Source organism: Drosophila mauritiana, chromosome 3L, assembly GCF_004382145.1.
Source record: "Drosophila mauritiana strain mau12 chromosome 3L, ASM438214v1, whole genome shotgun sequence".
NCBI classification, from domain to species: Eukaryota; Metazoa; Arthropoda; class Insecta; order Diptera; family Drosophilidae; genus Drosophila; species Drosophila mauritiana.
The window spans coordinates 12234103-12256976 of record NC_046669.1 but is presented as its reverse complement, the minus strand read 5'-3'; the positions used below and the strand labels follow the sequence as shown (position 1 = coordinate 12256976).

Here is a 22874-nt window from a genome sequence, read left to right as displayed (position 1 = left end):
CCGCAGGGCAGCAGGCAAAAGGCATCCGTGGCAAAGTGGCCACGAGGCGTATGCGCATTTATTAAATGCGCTTCGGTGGTGCCTCCTTTCTTGGCCATCGGACATCGGAGTTCCAATTTGCAGCACAATGCAAATTGCATTGTAGTCGAGTTATTGTATAATTGGTGCAATGTAGCCGGGGCAAGCGATGGTGGCTCTACGGACTATGGGTGCCGGACACTGGACACTGGACTCCGGACTCCGGACTATGGACTCCGGGCATTCGATGTCCATTGCAATGGCGCTTGTGTTCGTGTCAATAAATTAAAATGAGAATTGATTCGCTTACGCCCGATTTAAGCAACAACAGGCTATATTATGGGCAGATATCCGCAGATACAGATGCATTTGCAATGGCATTCGCAGATGCAGATGCAGATGCTATATAGATAACCGAATATTGGTCCTCCGAGCCGGGTACTTTATTTTCATGGCGAAAAGGGTGCAGCCGCCTGCACACGCATTTCGAAAACTATTAACAAACAAATTAAATGTTCGGACCCGCACTTTAAAAACCAATTTCAGAACGCATTACAAGAAAATTCCATTAAACAATGGCCCATGGATACGTGTGTGGAATCGAATTCGGAATCGGCATCGGCATCGAAATCGGAATCGAACTGAACCAGACATTCTGTCTCCAACATCGGTCGCATTAAGATAAGAGAAATCGTCTAACAAAACGCATAATCTGGACGCAGCTTTAAAAATCGGTAACACAATTTAAATTTATTTCAAACAGCGTGTATAATACAAATCATGGATGAACATAACACACTCAGGAACAAGATAAGTGAAAAGAATCGAAGTGAAGGCATTTTTTCAGATTTTTTGTCTGTTTTTTTGGATCCACGATGTCTGCTGCGGGTCGAGGTGGATATCTCTGGAAGAGAACGGCGACAAACCTGTAGATAGTAAATGTCAGTCGCATAATAAAATTAGCTGTTTTAACGACAGCGGGAATCGGCTGAGTGTCTGGAACCAGGTTCTTCTAGGTTTTTTAGGGTTTGGGTTCCAGTTGCCTGGTTCCCGACTCGAGAATCCGAGATCGTTGAAATATTGGCGGCAAGGAAATCGATTGGTATACCAATCAAACGGCATCGTAAATACTATCGTGGCCATCTGCAACCTTGCATCCATAGTGCTGTCCATAAATTTCCACACGTGACATTTCTTTGTCATGTTAATTAGGCCGCCAAGTTGATGCTGCAACCCGATAGGGCATCTTAAATACCTGCTCTAGGAATCGGAGACACCCATTAAGAGCCTACCCGAAAGGTTATTCCCGGGAAAAAGATCACGTGGAAAAGGCAGACGATGTGGCGACATTTTCCAAGTTCTACGCACCAAAAAGCCATCTCATTAAGATGTGAAAAATTCTGTTTCATTAATAAAATATTCGTTTTCCTGTCCCGCATAATTAACTCGATGGCATGTTACTCTGCCCAGTTTGTTTGCATTCAAACTGATTTTCCTATGTTGGCGGAAAGCAAAGGAAAAATAATACGAACTAAAATGGATAACCATTTGATATAATAACCAATATATAAACAACTTCAACAAATACCTTTAAATAGGCATAAAAATAATAATAATAATCTATCTGGTTATATATATAAGGAATTAAATAGAATCGTATTGGAAAGTATCCCTTAGTTTGTATTGTTAATAATAACCTCTATCTTTACTTGAAACCATGCAAAGTCACAGTATAATATGATATAAGAAAACAGCCCATTAAATTTGTGTGGCTCTTAAACACCTCCAGCTAACTACAAACTCCGATCTCAAGTATTTAGCCCACAAGGTGCCAGCGATCGCGGAGGCATCCCAACACCCGGAGCCTAATGTGGCCTAATGGTCATAATTATTTTAGCTTGTCTTATCAATGGCAGTTGTCTAAATATACATTTGTATACGCGAGTGTGCCGCACATGATGTCAAGAGTAATCAGCTGCCTTGACAAAGGTGTCTGTCTGTCCATTGGTGCGGCTTGGATTGGATTGGTCCCACATATTGTGGGCGCTTTTAGTTTGGAATCTTTTTTTTCACTTTTTGGATTTCTTCTTGCGTAGTTTAATTCCGCGTTTCTTCAAATTTCTGGGACACCAGAGACCCAACAGATCCACCAGAGGTATGCTCATGATTGATGGCCCACCATACATGCCATACATGATGAAATGTCTTTTGGTTGGCTGTAATCAATTATTCAGGAAATCCATTGACAAATCGTATACATTGTCTGCGAGAAAAGCTTCCAGTGCTTCCAGCTTCCAGTATTGTTCCAAAACTTTTACAATTTGTTTAATAAAAACCTACTTTTGATGATCACATTGATATTTCTTTTACCTTAACTAGGGGAATAAGGGGAAAGTAAGATGATCTTTATAATAATGTCATGTCTTAAGAAACCTTACTAATTAACACAATATTTTGAGTACATATGTAGCTAATGTTGGATACCTTCCAACAGTAATCAAGATAGCAGTTTATGAAATTTACTTAATTAAATGATTTAATTGGGATTTCCTCAAGTTAACTTCCTTTAAGCCAAACACTCCGCCCAAGATCTGTGGCCATAAAGCAGGCGCTGCTCATTGAGTTAAGTCCATAACTCACGCACACAAATCGCAAGGATGCGGAATCTCGAAGGATGGCATTAGGGAAATTAGCATACGCCATCAAGTATACGCCCTCGTGTGCGCTGTTCCTTTGGCAGCAGCAGGAGCAGCCGGAATAGACAGACTACACACTCATGTCACGATGCAATTTCAGGATATTAATTGTTATAGTTGCGAGATGTGTCTGCTTGAATTGTTCCTGAGGCCTTTGTGCGTTGCAACGAATTTCTAATCCTGTTGAAAACAAACGCATCGCATCGCATCGCCCAGCCAGCCAACCAGCCAGCCAGGCTCTGTCAAAATCAGAAAGTGGCGGAGGCCAGAGCCAGGATTCAGGATGCAGAGAGTCCTGCCATCTCGGCACTGCACTGACACAAGGATTTCCGTACATGACAAGCGGCAGCTATAATTTATAGAAGCTGCGTAAGTAAGCTGCGTTGCTGGCAAGGATGCAGCAGCCAGGGGAAAGGGTTGCTCCTCAGTCCTTGGAGCTTGGGGTTGGTCCTTGTTTGCCATCGGAAGACGGTGGCTTGGAAGCTGGCTGCTGTGTATTTGTTCTCGTCTTGTTTCACTTAAATGACACTTTGCATTCTTGTAGCATCTTGAAACGCACAGCCACCACCGAAAATGTGCCCATTCCTAAACATTTTCCTCGATGAAAATGCCTTGTCTATTCCAGTAGAATGTCGGCATCTTCGCTGGAATTTTCCCATCATTATGCCGGGGCAAATTTGTGTTCTTGGTATTTTATAATTGAGTGTGAATACTTGCGATTAATATGAAAATTTGTGAAAATTTAATAAAATATCGTACACGATTTCCGGCTCAATAACGTTGAATGCAACTAATTGCTTGACCAGCATCAAGTATTTAAGCCGACTTTAGATAAGAGAAAGCGGCTTAGGCTAAGCCATTTCTATTGCTTATGCCCAAGACGCACGAACATTGTGTTTGTTTGGCTTAAATATTTGCGAATTAAAGGCGAACCGAAAATTGTTAGTTAGCATTGCAAATTTATACAACATATTTGCTCACAGCTACGCTACGCTGAATTATCAAATAAATGTATTTCATGAGAGCATACAATTTGTTTTTATTTTTTAGCATAAAGGCTTATTGCATTTCCGCTTGCAATAGAATAAATACATTTGTTGTGTTCGAAAGTAGGTTGAATAATCCATTACGGATTAACTATATCTATAATCATTACTAACGGTGCATTTAATCCTAATTTATAGATACACACATTTATTGAGTTTTTACTGTAATTTTTTAAATATACATAAATATAGATTGCAATATTTATTCTTACTTTAATGGTGCTTATTGGTAAACAGCAAATGAAATGTAGTTAAAATCGTTCGATTGCCATTATTACGCCAGCAATAAATAACAAATTAGTGCAATAAAACATAATATATTTAAATTATCAAATTTAATGGTTTTTTGGGTACTTAATGACTGAAAGTTAAAGTTTTTAAGGAACTACATTAATATGCGATTAGACATGAAGCTGGAGATGGGGTTCTCTTAAATCAACTCAACCGCTTAACGTTTTCGACACATCGAACAAAAAGAAAATTGATGTGCCATTCACTTGGATGCCATGACATTAGAAGATATGCCCCTTGATGCCACTTGACCATTTCCCAGGTCCCAAATCCCAATCCCAATGCCCGTCAAGATTTCTTTAGGCATAGGAGAAGGCAACTAATCACAAATACGACTGGTACCTACTACTGCGACTGTCAATAATAAATTACCATGATTTTCACATGGTGTTGAAGGATTGCCCACACACGACACTCCATTGCCATATCTACTTATACTTGGAAACGCGGCTCGAGATCGGCTGAATCCGACTGTGAATCTGAAGCTGAATCGAAGACTGGAACTGGAAAGCAAATGCGACAAGTTTCCAAATGGGTAACAATTTTCAAAGTGATTAATTCGCCTGCTGGCTGACTGCCAACGAGCATTCGGCCATTGGATTGATTTATGGCCGCAAGACGTTAAGTGGATGCAAGATAAGTTAACTGTCGTATATCCTCGCCGCTGGTGACCAAATCCCAACCGATCCCCGATCCGATTCGATCCCCAAAACAATACCGGGAATGTCGAGTGGCTGCAACCGGCGCGATCCCATGGTTTATGACCCATAAACGAGATCGCTTCACAAGCGCGGCACTGCGAAGGATCTTCTATATGGTCAGTTATACCATGATATGGTATGGCATGGTTTGGTGTGGTATCATACCTCTTGGCTGCGATTAATTTACGCGGCTTACTGATTGGCCCCCTGTGTAATGGGTAAATTTTATGCCCAGCGCCGGTCATTTAGCATTGTAAAACAGGCCATAAAGCGTGGCTCTGGGAACTGAATGGAACGGAACAGTTTGGTTTTGGATCGGTACTAATATCCCGCTGATGGCCACATAGAATTAGTGGGCTAAAACGTTTAAGAAATTTGTTGCCGCTCATGTGAGTGAGTGAGTGGCGCTCGGCATGTGGCTCTTTAAACTCCAAGTACCTGTCCGTTGTCCACTTATGTATGGTATGTTACATCGTGTAAACTGTGCCAAACGAAACCAAATTAATCACTTGCACTTACAAATACTCGTATTGGCCATCATCGCGGCTAATTCGACTGAATCATCGCGGCGGAATCACTTGCGCCTTCGTTGGCTGTCAATTTCAATTGAATTGGCAATTTGTTGCATAATCGAGCCACTGCTAAATGTTAATTTATCAAACGGCGATAGTCGTTACAAATTGTTATCCCCATAAAAGCCAACTTCCCCATACACACACACACACAATTGCAACGCGTTTTCAGGTAGAAGCCCACGAACACAATCCCAAAGATGCCGGCTTTTCGGTTTGCAATGGTTTGCTATGGTCTGGCTTGGTTTGGTTTGGATTGGTATGGGTTTGGAATGGGTTGGTTTTGTCTCGCATGCGGACAGCAGCATTTTCCATGTCCACGGCATTTGACAATTTCAGCGTCAATTCGGCAGAAATCTACACTCGCCAAAAAATCATACTTCAAAAATCAAATCATTTCAAATAACTAAACTTCATCTGTATCTGCTTACTTATTGATTAATCTTATGTATTTTTAATAAAGTTCAATACTCTTTATAATCTTAAGACCTCACTATATATAAAATATATTTTCTTGATATTGTACAAAAATAATTTAAAATAAATAAATTAAAATTAATATAAAGAAAATCTCAAATTAGTTGTAGTTTACTACAAGACTTCAGAATGCTACGAGTTATTACTACCTTGTTTTTCTAATTTTTTTTCCTAAGTTAAGGCAATAAGCTTTAATAATTATGGCCAGAAGTGTTTATTATATATAAATGCGCTTGTTCACTGTCATATTTATTTTGAAAGCCAGTTGTAGTTGTCGCTGAACTATAACAAGTGTTCGAACTATAAATTGATGTAAAACAATGCAAATGAGTATAAATGTAATTAGCAATAATTCGAGAAAAAAACGCGACACGAAAATAATTAAAAAATCAATAACGAGAAGAATGTGCTGAAATGTGTGTACAAAAATGGCAATTACCAAGCAACAAAGTTTTTTTCTTATTGCGAAAATTGTTGTACATCTTGCTAATTGTCCAAAATGTTATTAAATTACAAGATAGAAATGGAAAAACTACTTCTTTAAGGCATAATAAATGAAAAGATTTAAACCAAATACTTACTTAAGATGTTGCCATTACGAATAAAATCAAATTCGCACCATATAACCCGAAACCATATTGAAAACACTTTAGATATTTCATGATTATAAAGAATTTTATTAAACGATTTAAAATTATTTAGATTATGTGTTCCATATAGACGAAGTGTTTAGTGTGAAGTCTGTTAGACAATGAAAAACGTATCACAGTTTACAATCTTATTGCGCTAGTTAAGTTTAGTATTTTTAAGTTTTTAGCCTAAGCTTACATTGCAGTTGTCAGAGGAGAAACATTTGATCTGGTACTCTAGATACTCTTAGATACATAGATGCATAACTTGAATGAAACTTGAAGTTACTTAACGCGCTAAACGGCTACAGTTAATATTACACAATCCGTCCGATTCTTGCACGATCCCATAAAGTGGCTATATATGGTACTATATCCGATTAGTTGGTAAACTTCTTGAAGAGCGGCTTGAACATGGCCTCATTCCTTTGCAGCTGCGGCGATGAGGAGCTGCTGCTGCTGCTGTTCCCGCTGCTGTAGTCATCACGCGGCGAGTACTCCCCCAATCTGGCCGAGAAGTTCATCGGGTAACCGCTGGCGGGGAAGCCAAAGGCGTTACTGCTGCGACAGGTAGCGGTCATAGGGACTTGAGAAGCGGTAGGCAGGAGACTCAAAGCTCCGCTCAGCACCTTCATATTCGGCGGAGTTTGGGGTGGAGTATCTGGTTGGGCTTCGAGAAACCCCATCGCCCGCTGACTCGCTGTGGATTGAGATTGCTGCTGCAGTTGCTGCTGCGGATGCCGATTGTGGAACTGCAGCGGTATTGCTCCGCTCGAACTTCCCGTAGTATGGATGGTACCGCCCTGCTGCAACTGCTGCTGCTGCTGCGGCTGCTGCTGCGGGGGCATATTGCTGTAGGGGATACTGTTGTTCGTAGTATGCAGCTGCTGGGTCGTAGCCCCTAGAAAACCCCCGTAGGCCGTGGTGTGCGGCCTCAGGTATGGTGCTGCGGCCCCATTGAACAGCTGCTGATCTCGTCCTGCCTCCGACGGAGGATACTGGTGCTGCGCCTGCTGCTGCTGTTGCTGCTGCTGCTGCTGCAGCGGCATCGATTGGTGACCCATGTAAGCCGGCGGCGGTGTCTTGCAACCAACTGTGTCGGCCAGACTCCAGATCTTCGGCTTGGTAGCTGGAATCGGCACGCCACAGTCCCGGCCTAGCTGGTTTTTTGGATCCCCAAGATCCGTCTGCAGTTTGGAGTTCTCCGCATGAAATGGCAACATACCGCCCTGCTGGCCAGCCTGATAGTAAGCGGGATGCTGATGATGATACGGATGATAGCCACCGGGGTGGCCACTGGAGGAGCCACCTCCACCGGGATAGCCACCACTACCACTTCCTGCTGAGGGATAACCAAAGCCGGCACGCAGTATGTTCGCCTGACCGAGGCACTTTTGGTCCTCATCTATGGCATCCTCCTCCTCTTTGGTCTCATCTGGTTGAAAGAAACAGCAGCTGTAAGTATGTTAGTCTTGGAAACCCCCTTGCATCCTATACCTTTGGCCAAACTGCCACTGCCCTGGCTGCCCTTGCTCGGCTCCAGATCCTCCTTGTCCTTCTCATCGTCCGACACCAAGGCGTCATCATCGTCATCCGTGCGATTCTTGGGCTCCCACGTCATCTTGTTCTCCTTCTTCAGTCGCCGACGCGCATTGGCGAACCAAGTGGACACCTGGGTGAGGGTCATCTTGGTGATGATGGCCAGCATGATCTTCTCACCCTTCGTGGGATACGGATTCTTCTTGTGCTCATTCAGCCAGGCCTTCAACGTGGCCGTGGATTCCCGTGTGGCGTTCTTGCGACGAGCAGCCAGGTCGTAACTGGCTCCATAGCTGGAATTAGAAACAAGCAATCCTCTGTTTAGAGAACAGATGCCACCAACATTATCGTATTCATAAATTTAAAGGCTTTTTATTTGGTATATTAATAAAAAATATTTACAAGGATAATGTGCTTTCAAAATAAAAGACTGCTGTACTTAAAATACCTATTAAACGGAACCTATTTTAACAAATAGTATTCTATATTGCTATGTATTCTTGGGTAAACTTGAAACTAATGTAAAATTTAAGTTCCTTTAATGTATCTATATCTATGCTTTGTACTCTTTGATAAAATTGCAGTAGTATTATCTTTCTAATTGCGAGAACCCAAAAAATCGTGGCAGCAGCGAAACATGGAAATTCATTAAAAATGCGGAAAACTCAAATTGATGTTTTCCTACAACCTACCACTGTTCACCCCCCCAGGAGCTGCGCGTTCTCGTCCTGCCAGTGTAGTACAACGTCAAAATATTGTAAAACATAGTTGTGAAACAGGGCATGGCCACAAAAAGCAACAACATTCGACTGGGAACGGGAACAGCGTCTCCGACAATAACGAGGAGGACAAGTGGGTGCAACCGGGTGATCCAGTTGTATCCACCACTCCGCCAGTTGCCGCCGGTTCACTTCGCCAGTGCACTTATCGCACATTTTTTCAACCCACCAGTGGCTGTGCGGGCATCTCCATCATCCGCCATTCGTCCTCTGCAATAATGGTCCTTTGGCTTGGTGGGTTGTCCTGCTCCTGCCCCCCATCCAGAAGTTCCTAGCTAAATTAAGCCCCAGCCCAGGCGAACTCCGCTGCACATCCGGCTCATCCGCTTTTCACTTTCGGGTTTCCCCCAAATCCTCCCAATCCCCCAATCCTCCTGCTTTATTCTGCGTTTGGTCCTTTTTCGTGGGATTTTTATGGAGCCACAATCAACAGTTTGTGTGCGGTGAATTTTACAACAAGATAAAGAACGAATCTCGGCCTCGCTGCCCGTCGAATGTAAATTCGACGTCCTTTCTCCTAGATCCTTCTGCCTTTTTCCACAACTTTTTTTCAATCTTTTTTTTTTGTATCTCGATTGCGTGCAGTATGCAGGATGTTCGTAGTGATTAGCACAAGAGTTTGGAGGAGGACTCGTGAATTTCCATTCGGGCAACTAAGTACGGTGTATGTTCTCCCTACAATCTGCGTGTTTTCGGGTTCAGAAAGGACTACTTCAATAAGCAGATTGGTAGAAAATGATAGAAAAACGTTTTATGAAATATGTCAGAATTCTATATTTAGGAAAAACTATTTTGAAAGGAAACTAACTAGAAGGTTACTAATTTACTATGAGAAACAAGAAAAGACTGGAAATACTAGTATTATGGATCATTACAAAAGAAGTAAAGGAATATATGTTGACTAAAGTATGATAAATTATATGCAGAGTAACTATTCTGAATAAATGTTCACTTAGTCAGATGATCTATGCAAAGAAAAACTATTCAGAATAATAGTTCCCTACATAATAACAACCTAGATAGTTATATTGCGTTCGCTACAGCGATCTTTCACTGTACCCCTCGTGGAGCCAGATTTGTCCAATAGCCGTGACCAGAAGTTGTGAGGCCCGTAATTTTCGGCACGTAACCCGGCTACATCGGCCAAAAGGCGGAGCTACATATACATATATCATATAGCCGGGCTATATGATTATCGCGTAGTTCGGTGGACGGATTCGTCGGATTCGACGGATCTGATGCGAGTGATACGCTTTGTGGGCTTTTTGTGCTGTTATGTTTTACAACCTAACAAACATCAATTTGTCCGTAATTGGCACGCATCCTATTTTTGTATTCGCCATATAATTGCAGTGCCCGCCGATGTTCTTTTGGCATAACTCGTAAACAAAATAAAAAATGCAACAACAACAGCAACAACAAAAAAAATGAAAATGATTTGGCTGCTGTTGCTGGCGGGCCATAATCTTGTTAACAAATCACATTCTTGTTCACACAAACACACGGACACGGCTATATGGCCACATATAGCCGCATATAGCGGTCGGCCGAATGGGCCGCTTATTAGTTTTAGACCGGCTTACACCCATTTACATTTCAGCTTTTGTACGACCAGCCACATGCAATTTGGTTGGGAGCCAACAATTACGGCGGCCATTATCTCCGGGTTGCGATTTTCACTGGCTCGCATTTCGAACAAATAACGCTGCCGCCGCCAGCACAAATGACATTGGCTCCCGTGAGCAGACACGTTTCATGCCTGTCACTGGGTAATTACGTTGCCTGTCATTCCACCAAAACCACCCACCCATCCAGCCATCCAACCACCCACTCACCACCTATTTACAGCACCTCCTGCCCCTGTCCGTGCAATTGCCATCTGCCAGACAGATAGACCGGCTGACTGTCAGTCAGGCATTCAGTCAGTCAGATTTTCCACCTTTCCAGCGAGTTTCCCGCTCCGCAGTTTCCCACTCCATTGCCAATTTGTGACAATGAGCAAAACAAAGCGCAACCGTTGCTCCCTTAAATGTTTGTCAACCCGTGAATGTGAAAACGCCTACGCACAGAAAAAAAGAATAGCACTAAAAATTAAATAACAAAATACAGTAATAATGCTCTATGATTAATATATAAATTAATTTCAAAGTATTATTCCAGATTTGGGTGGAATTGTCGAAGCAAAAAAACAGTAGTACAGCAGTAGTTTTTTTTCTACAAAATATCAACTATTTTACTTTAATTTCCTAACATTTTCCAAGTCAATTATTCTCTTTAAAAAAATAATCAATCAGTGCTTTCCAACAATATTAAATTCGACATTAACTAACACTGCTCAACATAAACTTTAAATTCAAACCAAATAGATTTTCAAGCTCGGATTGAAATAACTAGCTAGCAATTGCTTGACATTTTATGCTTTGACAATATTATGAAAATAATTCTTATTACACCCGACTTTTGATTAAGCTTTTTCGCTAAGTGTACTGCACATACAGGTCTCAGTACATACAAACACCGGTAGATTGGCAAGTAAGTGCGTATGTACTGCCGCTCAATATGGCGGCCAACATGGCGTTCATTTGCGGCTCACACCTACCCGTCCCTCGGCCCCTCCCCCTACCGACCGACCGACCGCCCTGCCACCTGCCCCTTCCCAGTGCCATCCCCCCTCACCGGTGCACCCCCTCCAATCAACATGCATCGCTTACAACTCACTCACTCATTCATTCACTTAGCTGCAGCTCGATTTCATGGGCTTTCCGCACGCAAGCCGGGCCCAAACGAAAGCGAACCCCCTCCACCAAGCCTCCCCCCACGGCACCGATCCAATCCGACCGTCCAGAGTCGACCAAACCAAACCAAAACCGTCCAAACCAAACCGTCCAAGCCGACGGTCCAACGGGAAGCCGCAGCCGTTGCATGCCACTCAGTCTTTCAGGCTTTCAGTCGGCTCTTCCCCCGATTTGGGTTCGGAATGAGCGGGGACTGCGGACTGGGGACTCATGCCTTCTGTCCATCGAATCACTCCTGTACTCTGCATATGTATGTACATATATGTGCGTACGCACTTGTGTGTGCACCCACGTGTGTACATACTTAGGGCTTAATGTATGTGCATACACAACAACAAATGCTCCATGTTTTTTATATGCTCAAAATATTTATTTAATAGGTGCTAATTATACGGCACATTCCGGAAAATCACGCACTTACACAGTGGAGTAAAGTGGAGTGAATACTTATTAATTTTTTCTAACTTTTTATAAAACTCTCAAAAATTTCATACAAACCAAATGCGTGAATTCATTTCTTCTAATATTTAAGTAAAACCTTTATAAAAAGTTTTATTTTGGATTTTTCATTTCAGTTCTTGAAGATTTTTAAAAAATTTTAAAAAGTTGTGAACTTTCTTTCAGTGCCAACCACACACATGTACATATACTTTTGAAGCGCACTGTGTGTTGTGCGTTGTGCGCACTGGCGTGCAATTAACTGCTATTATTTTTGCAGCAATCATAAATAAATAATTTCGCGCTCTCATACAGTTTCGAACAATTCAAATTTTATTATCGCCCGTCCCTGCGGCAATTGCGCCATTTCATTGGAGAGGGGGGAAAAGCTACGGTGGGGGAAATCGTAGGAAAACGCAGGAAAATTGAGAAGAGCAAGGGCAACGCAGCCGCCACAGGCAATTAAATTCAAATCAATTTCAAGTACTCGCAAATATTTTGTAATTAATTATGGGCGCACCAAATTGCATTTGATTTCGCACGAGCCCATCCATTTAAATTGGGCTAAAAGGCTTTCTATCTATTTTCTATTAGACGCAATTAATTATGGCTCAGACGAATTTTGTGGCACCGCGCCACGCAATTGCTGCCACGTTTTTATTTGCGAAAACTAATTAAATTAAATGAATTTAAATGTAATTAAGTATTGCTTACCCGTAGGCCGACATGGGATCGTAGGAGTAGTAGCCCGTTGTGGGCTGAAGTCCAGCCGAGGTCCAAGCTCCCATTTCCGGACCCGCGCCCGTGTCCTTCAGTCCGTACGGATTGCTCTGGAAAACGATGGTTGAATTGGTTGATTCAGTTGGAGCATGGAATTGAGTTATTAGCGAACACGGCATTTTCCCACACTTTTCGAAGTTGACAATTTTGTTAACATGGAATCTATAATTTGGCAACATATTTCGCCGGCCGAACAAGCAAATGCCCAGATGTTGGCCATATTTTAGAGCCAAAGATACACGGAACGATACAGAAAAATACATAACTTAAGCCAGACAAAATTCGGGTATTAGGTATTTGGTATTATCTAAGTCAGAGCGCCGATTATTGTTATTAGATTTGAAAGCGCTTAAGTCCGTAAAAAAGCCCGACACTTTGAATTTTAATTTGGCTCGATTTCTGTTTGTGGCACGCTGCGATTTATGCCCTCGGAAAATGACAGCCGGATTTATGAGCGACAACTATTGGCCAGATCGCCGTCCAATCTGGTTGGCCCTGTCGAGCCGGGCTTTTGTGTGAGCTCTTGATTTATGAAACGGTATTAACATTTTTAATTGCTTAACATCATGTATGCCGTTGTTTATTAATTTTTCACCCCACCCCTTTTCTTTCGGTCTTTATGGCCAGAAAACCGCCGCCGCCGCCGAGTGACAAATATATTTATCAAAATGTCGTAAAAACATATACATATATATACGAACAGGTATTGGATTTATTTGCCCAATCGAATCGAATCGAATCGTGGGGAAATGTCAGAAGTGAGATTTTGCTAGATCTCTGCCCCCCCAAAAAAAAAAGGAAATGAACTCGGTTATTAACACCTCCGAAATTCGAAATTCCGGCGACATCTTATCGTGGCAACTCCGAGATATTTTCTTAATTAAAAGAATGCTTCTCTGACGACCGATAAAAAAGACACTCGCTCAGGTGCTTGCCAGAAAAAAAAAATAAAGAAAAAACAAACCAAAATACAAAAAAAAACGAGAGAAGAAAAATAAAGAACGAATGAATTTCCTGTTGTTGTAAATAACAATTTAACATGACACTTTGGTGGCTGCCGCTGACGTTCCCGCCCCATTTCCTTCGCTTTTCCTCTCTCCTTTCCCGGGGGTTTCCCTTCTCCCTCGCACATCACTGCTTCTTCCCGAAGGAGGTTTTCTTTGAAGTACTCGTCGCGAGCCGCCCAAGTTGATTAGACCCCGTGTTCGTCCATATTAATTAGATCGTTCAAACTAATGTGCTTATTACAGCACTCGTAAACATCGGGCAAATACTGTTGACAAAGTCGGGACAAGTGTCTGAGGATTTCTCGAAATTGGGAGCAATTTATGAAACGTGATTGTTTAAACTGGGGGGAGAGTTATTGTGGCTAAGAGCGCATAAATATGCAAGGAAAAATCCTAGGTATTTATGGAATATTCAATGAATATAAAAGCAATATTTATAAAAAGGTGGCTAATGAACTTATCAACTGGAAATGAGTATTTTAAATACTTTTGACCAAGCTTTATGCAAATATTCGTTTTGTTTCTTATTGCTTTTGAAATTGAAGTCACTTCTAGCTGCTATTACATATTAAGAGGTTCGATTAAAAATTGCCAACACATTTTCGACAAATAGTCAAGATACCAAAATCGTGCACACAAGCCACTCCGATGAAAATATTTATCTGGTGTGCGATGGCGGCAACATGATGTCCTTATACAACACTTGCTCGGTTATTTGGGCACTTCTAGCTAAGCCTATCCATCTCGGGCAGTTAGTTATTTGCCAAGGCTAAATACTGTCCACATTGTTGTTATACATATTGTTGCCAATTTTGTGTGTTTGTTTGTTTGCGTTGGCCTTTCATTCAGGCCAGCAGCCCGAAAAGCAAAGCAAAAGCAAAGCAGCAGCAAGCAGCACAGTGTGCTGTGCTTCAGTCATGCTGTGCTCGCTCGTGTACATTTCAGCGGTCACTTAGAGACTATACACAGTTGGGGGCAAAATAATAGGGTTAAAATAAAAAAAAATAATTTTGAAAAATTAGTTAAGCATTAAATTATTAAAAAATCATTACGAATCAGCATAAAAAGTTCTTATAAAGAAAATATATAAAATAACAATTTTCTTATTACAAATTTTTAAAATCTTTCAAACATTATTTTATAGGACAGAGTATTAAAATTTTATTAAATAAAATTACCTTTAAGGTAAATCTTTTTTTTTATGTTGGGCCATGTTATAGAAATAAATGCTTTCATTTAACTTTCAAGCCCATGCATTTATCTTTCAGTTGCCTATATGTTAACCAGAAATATTCTCTTATTTTATAAATTACTGAGCTATTGAAATTTTTAAATTGTTGTTCAGGATATCCTGAAACTGTTTTGCTATTATAATAAATAGCTTTTGCAGGCAAAGTACTGCTATTACTATTTCTGCCCCCCACTGTGTGGGCGCTCACACACACACACACACACTCGGCGACATAAGCTCGATTAGCCCACACATACACATACACGAAGAGAGTGGAGTGTAATTGAGGCCATGGGGCAATATGTTTTGTTACCAATGATTTTGCCTTTCTTTATGCAAAGTATCGAATATCGCAATGGAAGTCGGCAGTTGTCAGTTTGCAGGGAACCGGCGGAGTAAACGGGCTTATAAATTAGGTAGATGGATAGACGGCGATAGAAAAGGATTGGCCATTGGTGAGGGAGGAGGGGGGATGGAGCTCGAAATGGCTATGGGCATGGGTATGGGCATGGAATTGAGCCGCAGGGAAACTAAACCCCCGATACGGAGCCAAATGAGGTTTGACTGAGCTTCAGTCAGCCATAATGATAATTCGATTTAGTCGACTGCATTGACAAGCCATCGATGTTGCTGCTTTGTAGCTTTGTTGTCGTTGTCGTTGTCGTTGTTTTTGTCTCCCTCCTAAGCTGCGGACAAAAGCCACTGACTACACAATTAAAGTCATACGTTGAGATAATCCATTTAGCCCTCTGGCCCATGGCTCTTGGCCAACACACTCGGAGAAATAATAATACAACCATTTTATGCTAAATTAACTAATTCATTGATGAGTAAAATATCATTACACGAACTCACTTTATGCGAAAGGTCAATAATAAATTTACCACAATAATTATTGTAAAAAAAACTAAGCCCATTTAAATCTTATATAATTTATAAAAACAATGCATATTTGTTACCTTGATTTTTGAATAATTTTCCTACTATTTTTTTAACATTTTTTTTCAAGTTTTAAATAATATTTATGTCTACATAAAATCCTAAGCTTCTTGGTTTCGTCCCCCCTTTTGTTGTTCAAGTGCACTCACCAGCGGCGAATAGAAGGCGGAGCTGTCCACTCCAATGCTCTGGTAGGGATTCTGGTCCGTGGAGGGGTACGGCGTTCCATAGACGCCGACGCTGGCCGCCGGTAGGCGGGAGTAGCTGGAGAGGGCGAGGCGAGCGGAGTCGTACTGGCAGGAGCAGACCGTCTGACCCGACACCGGGTCGGTCATTATGGGCCGCCCGTTCTCGCAGCATGATCCACCACCACCAGCACCACCAGCAGTGGGCGTCGTGCCCACGCCGTTGCCGTCCAGGGAGCCACCGGTTGCCAAGTCCGCTGGCCCTCCTCCTCCCGCCGAGGATCCACCGCCTGCTCCAACCACCGTCGCCGCATTCGAGTTCTGCGAAAGCGCATTGGGACTCAGCGCCCCCGAGGAGGCATCTCCGCCAGCGCCGCCCGGCGGCTGGCTGCCCTGACAATCCTGACCTCCCGTGGGGCTCATCGCCGGGGCGTTTGTCATCACCAGCGCCTCGTTCACATTCACATTCACGTTCGCGGAAGCGTCCTCCGTCGTCTGGACACTCGGTGGCAGGAGCTGCAAGAGAGATCGGATGGGAAGAGGCTCTTCAGTGCAAGTTCATCGCAAATTGAAACACAAATTCGGGGTTTCAGCCGCTTATCTTATGGGTATATTAAGTAGAATGCACAGGGGAAAAATAAAGGTAATTCCTTTAATGCTTTAAATAATTTATTGTTTAAACAAGTTTCTATCTAAGTTTTTATTCCAGCGGATAATTGACTTTCCTTGATTTATAAAGGGTTATCAAATACTTAAAGATGTGAAATACTTAATTGATTTTATTTAACGGATAATGATTCAACCAGCTGCTAAACTAATGATGTCTAAAATCGAGTTGACATTATCGAAATCGTATTATATTCTACCCCCGTGCACAGGTACTTCAAAACTCGAAAAGCAGTCGACTGATAGCCTTAAGTGATATATAAACACACATCGCCACTGGTTTACATAACTAATGCATGTTAATCAAGGGGCCATTTTAATTTTTATTTCAAACACCAAAGATCCGATGATCGAGAAATATTTTCCCTCGCCGGCAAAAGGGTCATTTTGAACACCTTATAGAGATACGAACCGCTGATAAAACCCCAAACTCACACACACACTCGCGGAGGTGGGGCTTCCGAGAAACCCCCCAATCATTGAAGAAAATATTTCATTTCGAACACAAAACTCAGTCCCTAAAACTGACAGTGTTTATCTCAAAACATTTCGCCAATGAATTAGTTTATTGCGCTGCTCAAGTGATAAGATAGTTTTCGTTGATGGATCTAAAGAACGTTCCAAGCAAATGATTTCGGTTACTTAATTAGTGCTTTAAGCACTTGAATACTACTGTTTTTTGAAATTTTTTAAATATTTATAAGACTCCTATTATAGTAAACTGAACCATAACCCAAGAAAAGTTATAGCTTCATAAGAAGATACTCTTAAGTGCCAATACTTTGTACGTATTACTTAGAAAATTGAGAAGTAATTCAATAATTATCTAAACTATCCTTGAACAGCGCCTTAAACCAGATGTCAACTTGTTCGCCCAGCTGCGAGGATGGAAACCTGCCCGGGAATGGGATGACTCGCCTCCAATCGACGCCGCACAGGAAACGCACGTCCATGTATAATGGCTAATTTTCTGCAGCATAATGCCGGGTAAGTCATGCTAACTGCCGTACTGGAAACTTCATAAATATTGATGTCCGGCAATGTTGTTTACCCAACCCCCAGACATCAACGTACCATGTTGCAGGCCATCATCCTCCTACTGAAGACACCAAATCCGCCTGAATCGCTGGGTAATTGCGAATTTAATTCGAAAAATCGACAGTAGGCACCCATTACAAGATGCATCGATAACATGTAAGCGAATATGGTGTTAACACACAATCAATGCCACTGGCAGGAAAGCGCAGAAGCTGGACAGGATTCATAATCCCGCGGCGATTAAGTTCCCTTAATCAATGGAGTGCAGTTCGGGATTCGCGAACTCCGCTGCAATGGCGGCCAGATCAATTACCCAGCAAATCGATTCCAAGTGCGACGGATCGGCAACGGGGGCAACCTGATGTGATGTCCTCCATCTTTTACAGTGGAGCCTCGCCTATGGCATGCGCCACTCACTTGGCAATTAATATGCAAAATGCGCCAAGCCCACGAAGCCAGTTCTCTTGGGGGCATTTTGAAAAAATGCCAGAAATCAATGAGGGTGTGGCAGCCGACGCCTATAGGTTCCCGCACCAGACCAGGCCGACTTTTTCGGACCCATCCGAGATCGATGTGGATATGGGATGCTTGGAGTTGATGCAGATGGAGATGGAGTCGGCCAACATGCTGGCGAAGGCTTCTGAAAATTACCGCGGGCAATCTGCAAAACGAGCGGACTGCTTCAATTTCCTCACAGTCTGCAATCTGCAAACTGAAGTCTGGAAGCTTGAAGTCTGGAAGTCTTGAAGCTTGAAGTCTGGAAGTTCTGAAGTCTGGAATCTGAAGACTTTAGTCTGCTGGGCGAAAATATCGACGCACCGAACCCATAATTAAGTTGAGTGCTCCGCCCGTTGGACAGCTACAAATTGATCGAAATGCGCAGCAAAAGGTCATAATATCTGGGCAGCAACAATTTTAGCCCGGCTAACACGGCTTCTGTGGCCAAATTCCCGGTCAAAACTTAAATGCAGCATAATTATTCCGCGTCATTAACATAATCTGACAATAGAACCATCTTCTTCGCCCGAAAATCGCAGCACATGCATATTATTTTATAATTATCAGATGCGATCGATTCGATTCGAGATTGATCCCCTCGAAATTCAGCAGGTGAGTGATCCACTAGAAGGTCGCTCAAGTCCGATCATAATTAATAAAGGAAAAACATATTTTTTTTGAGTCGTGCTGGAGCGCACAAATAATAGAATTTCGAGGCCAAGATCGCTGACTATATATAGGGACATCGTCGAAAAAAATATAAAAACGCACAGCCATTTATCAAAATTTTACAAATGAATGATTCAGTTGTTTTACTTTTTTTTACTTTTATTTTTCTGTATTCCACCGTGCCGCGTGATTTTAATTAGTAAAAAGCAAATACATTTCGCTCGATCTGTATGGGAATGTTCGTTCAGCGATCGAAAGGAGGCAACGCGTTCCCAGAGTTTCTCGGCAAACGCAACAATATGAGAATTATGACAACTGATCTGATAGGCGACACCATATAGGGAGCTCTATGCGCCTGCCAGATTCCTCAGCTCCTTGAGCGAATGCATTATTCATGAGGCAGAGGACTCCATTCCAGCAGTACCTTTCCGCTCTCGGAGGAAGCGCCAGTGGTCCACTGGTCCACTCGTCCAGTGGGCCATGTGAATTGGCCACGTCTGCGGATGGAACGTGGAACTTTCGTTGTTGGCAGTTGGAGGATGCAGACGACGACTACGACGACGACTGGCAGGCGACAGTGCGCAGATAAGATCTGCTGGCCATGTGTGTGCCCAGTGAGCAGTAACCAGTAACCAGTACCAGTACCCAATGCCCAATGCCAGATACCCAACTTCTGAGTTGCACTGGCTTTGGAAATTTCTGTGAATCGCAAACGCAGCGATCTAATCGCGGCTTGTATCTCGTGGGTCCACCAAAGCGGCCAGGCTACCGCGATTCTGCATCCGAGTGCCTCCCCCGACAATCTCCTCCAGATGACCAAGTTGATAGCACCGGAGTATAAGCGCCACTTGGAGCCGCACTCCGCTCCACTCCCCAAACGCCGCCAATGTAAAGTAGATCAGAGTGGAGCCAAGTCATTGGTCCATCGATCGTGTTCGGTGGGATTCGGATGCTATCCTATCTGCCATCTCCAGATTCAATGGATGCTCCTCACGTAGCCGGGAGGGCATTCCCAGGGCCTGCCCTCAGCTGTCACTTTACGGTTATGAATTTTATGATTTACGATCGCCGCAATTGAATTTTATTGACTTTTCAACAGTTTCACCTGAGCGTGCCTCAATCGGCACCTCCCATCGTCTTGGCCTTCTGATTGCCAAGGCTTTTCCCTTTTTTCATTTTTTCTTTTCCTTTTTTTACTTTTTTTTTTTTTGCTTTCGTTTTCGACTTTAGTTAATTGGACTCGTGTGGTCCGAAATGGGAAAGACGCCAGAGTTCTTCGCAGAAAGAACCAGGCAATTGGTAACCAAGTATTATGGCCTGGGAAATTAAAGTTTAACCCAGGCAAAGCCAATCAATAGGAAATTTAATTTACTCTAGGCCTTTAAAAAACTTCTACCACATTTGTAATCCATCACAATATTTTACAAATATTTTTGTTGCACCTGCAACCGCGCAATTTTGTGCAACATCTTTAAAACACAGAATCGTTTTTTGTGTGAATTTTTAAGGTTGACAAAAACGCCTGATTCCTCGGAGTGCCTTTTTCTCAGGCCATTTATCAGCCATCTGATTTATTATGGTTTTTTTGTTTTTTTGCTGGCCTGCCACCAATTTACTGTCATAAACATGGAAAAAGTTTGCCTCAAGCAGCTGTTTTTGCTGCTTAGTGAAAAGTCCAAAAGCGCTACAATCAAAGACTTTTAGACGTTTTGCCCTATAGTGGGTCCTCAAGATCAAATAAGCGGATAACTTTGACTGGAGTCGGTGTAAGTACACAGATGAAAGTTGGTGGTAAGAATAGCTAACTTAAGAGCTTGTTTATGTGTAAAAAACTTAACATAAAAAAAATGTAAGCTTTTAGAAAATACATTTTAGAAACGGGTTAAGTTTTAATGATAGAACGCAATCCATAAAAGATAGTTGTAATTTTAAATAGAGAAGTTAAATATGTATATGAATAAATATGATTTTACAACGCTTTTTGCTTGAGACTTCTGTTTTTAATACCTCCAAACATAAAAATTATGAATCTTTAAGGCAATCATAATTACAATAATCAGTTGATTGTATCAGTCGTATGAATAATATTGACTCTAAATAGGTTCCCATTTCTGCAGTTAATAGAAATTTTCATTCCACTGGTTAACTTGAGATCTCCTGCGACTTAATGAATATGAATAACCATCTTATAGTATATATATCTAGATCAAAACAAAGTTAATTAGGAGACCCACCTGCGAGGCCGACGGAAAGCCTCCGTATCCGAATTGTGTGTAGGCAGCCATTTCGCTAAATGACTATACGACTATATAAGACCTAGTCTTAAGATACTCTCTCTCTCTATCTCTCTCTCGCTCGTGGGCAGTCTGCTGAAGGATATATGGTGAAGCTGCTACATCAAATGATGCGCTTATCGGGGGCTAACAGCTCAGTTTCGATTGGGTCTGTTCACAGTGGGCACTGGCGATAACGACCATAACGACATTGGGCCAACCGAAAGTATCTCGTGGTTTTGTTAGGTATTTGCAGTTGTAGCTGTCACTTGTGTCGGATTTTTGTTTATATATATTTTATTTAATTTTTTTATTCTGACTAACAGCACTCGCAAAACGCGGCGGCAACGAAAAATCGACGAAATATCGACGGCAAAAACGCGGCGCTTCAGCACACGCTCCCTTTCAGATGTGCACCTTATAACGTTCGAACACGAACTGGTTGCGAATGCCGTTGCTGTTGGCCGTGTTGCTGCTGCTGTTGCTCTTGTTGTTGCTGCTGTTGGGGCGCATTCCGCTGCAGTTGGCGCGGGAGCGGGACAACGATATGCCGCCTCCCCCCATCGAAAGAGAAACGGAATGCCGCTCGCCTTGGAGCGAGCAACAACAATAACGGAGTAGTCGGCAGACTGGAAGTGTAAGCACTCCTAGGGCAACGCCCACCGTTCTCCGGTTTTGTCTGGCGTTGTTGGTGGTGGCATTTGGTCGGTCGCTCTCTCCGCAATTCCAATCCGATTCCCCGCCAGCGACTCGTATTCGCGGTTCACTGGAAGTGAGGCCAGCGCAACCACCAATCGCAGGGCTGCATGAGCTTCGGCTGGCTGATTTAATGGACAGGTGCGAGGTCGCCACGCGAAAGAAAGCAAAGAAAAGAAAATACAAATGAAATGAGCGGAGAGGAAGGGAAGGGAGAGGGAGATGGTACGCATTTTCACAACTGTCGATGGTCTCTTGTTTTCCCCACAATTCCCGGGCAACGCCCATTTGTTTTGTTTGGCTAGTCATTTGTTTGTTTACTTTTCACAATTGTGCGCCCATCGACTGGAAGTGCGCCACCAGCGATCTCGCCAGCTGGAAGTGGCAACAAAGTGCTGCGATGGCCAAAAGTGGCGACACAAAAGCGTTAATAAGATCAGCAAATTCCAAGACACTCGCACTGTATTTATCGTCTGTCATTATCTTTATCGCTGAATTGCACTTTAGTTAACTCCCATTATCTCTCCTAATCGGGTTTATATGAAACATTTCCAGCGATCTTTGTTTAAATATCATGCCAATGGCATACCAGTTGCTTGAAATATCAACAAGATTTTAACTTTTTATGGAAGGAATTAATATCCTTACTCAAACAGGCAATCATACCATTAATTCTTGGGATTTTTAAATAACAACCCGATTTATACTTAGCTAAGGTTTTTATGTTCCAAACCATTTTAAATTATTAATTAAATATCTATTGAATTTTTTAATGCAATTGCTTTTCAAGAGACTCATAAAATTATCATTTAAGTATCTTCAACATTTTCTATACATTGGCGAACAATATTTATTTTTATCACAATGAACTGGCAATTAAAATACTTGAATTATCTAACTAAACTAATTGT

General features: G+C 42.2%; 1 protein-coding gene across 2 annotated transcripts; it reads right to left on the bottom strand.

The window, feature by feature from the left end:
* Positions 1 to 6457: 6457 nt before the first annotated feature.
* LOC117139986 (homeobox protein araucan) lies at positions 6458 to 21710 on the bottom strand. Of its 2 annotated transcripts, none has more exons than XM_033302691.1 (5): positions 21229 to 21710; positions 16088 to 16639; positions 12696 to 12811; positions 7928 to 8286; positions 6458 to 7865 (listed from the first exon to the last, which is right to left on the bottom strand). In XM_033302691.1, exons 1-5 carry the CDS (start codon positions 21277 to 21279, stop codon positions 6811 to 6813), a joined length of 2133 nt encoding a protein of 710 aa, XP_033158582.1. In that variant the 5' UTR covers positions 21280 to 21710; the 3' UTR covers positions 6458 to 6810. The 2 variants fall into 2 exon arrangements, with proteins under 2 accessions (XP_033158582.1, XP_033158583.1); XM_033302692.1 differs by having other exon boundaries at positions 7928 to 8262.
* Between the last annotated feature and the right edge of the window lie 1164 nt (positions 21711 to 22874).

What these genes read in the sequence shown, in the direction of transcription:
- LOC117139986 (XM_033302691.1), bottom strand. Translation starts at nt 21,279, where the DNA reads ATGGCTGCCTACACACAATTCGGATACGGAGGCTTTCCGTCGGCCTCG. An exon ending in GCTTTCCGTCGGCCTCGCAG is followed by an intron (nt 16,640 to 21,228) that starts GTGGGTCTCCTA and finishes TCTCTCTTGCAG; the next exon opens with CTCCTGCCACCGAGTGTCCA. An exon ending in CCGCCTTCTATTCGCCGCTG is followed by an intron (nt 12,812 to 16,087) that starts GTGAGTGCACTT and finishes ATCGTTTTCCAG; the next exon opens with AGCAATCCGTACGGACTGAA.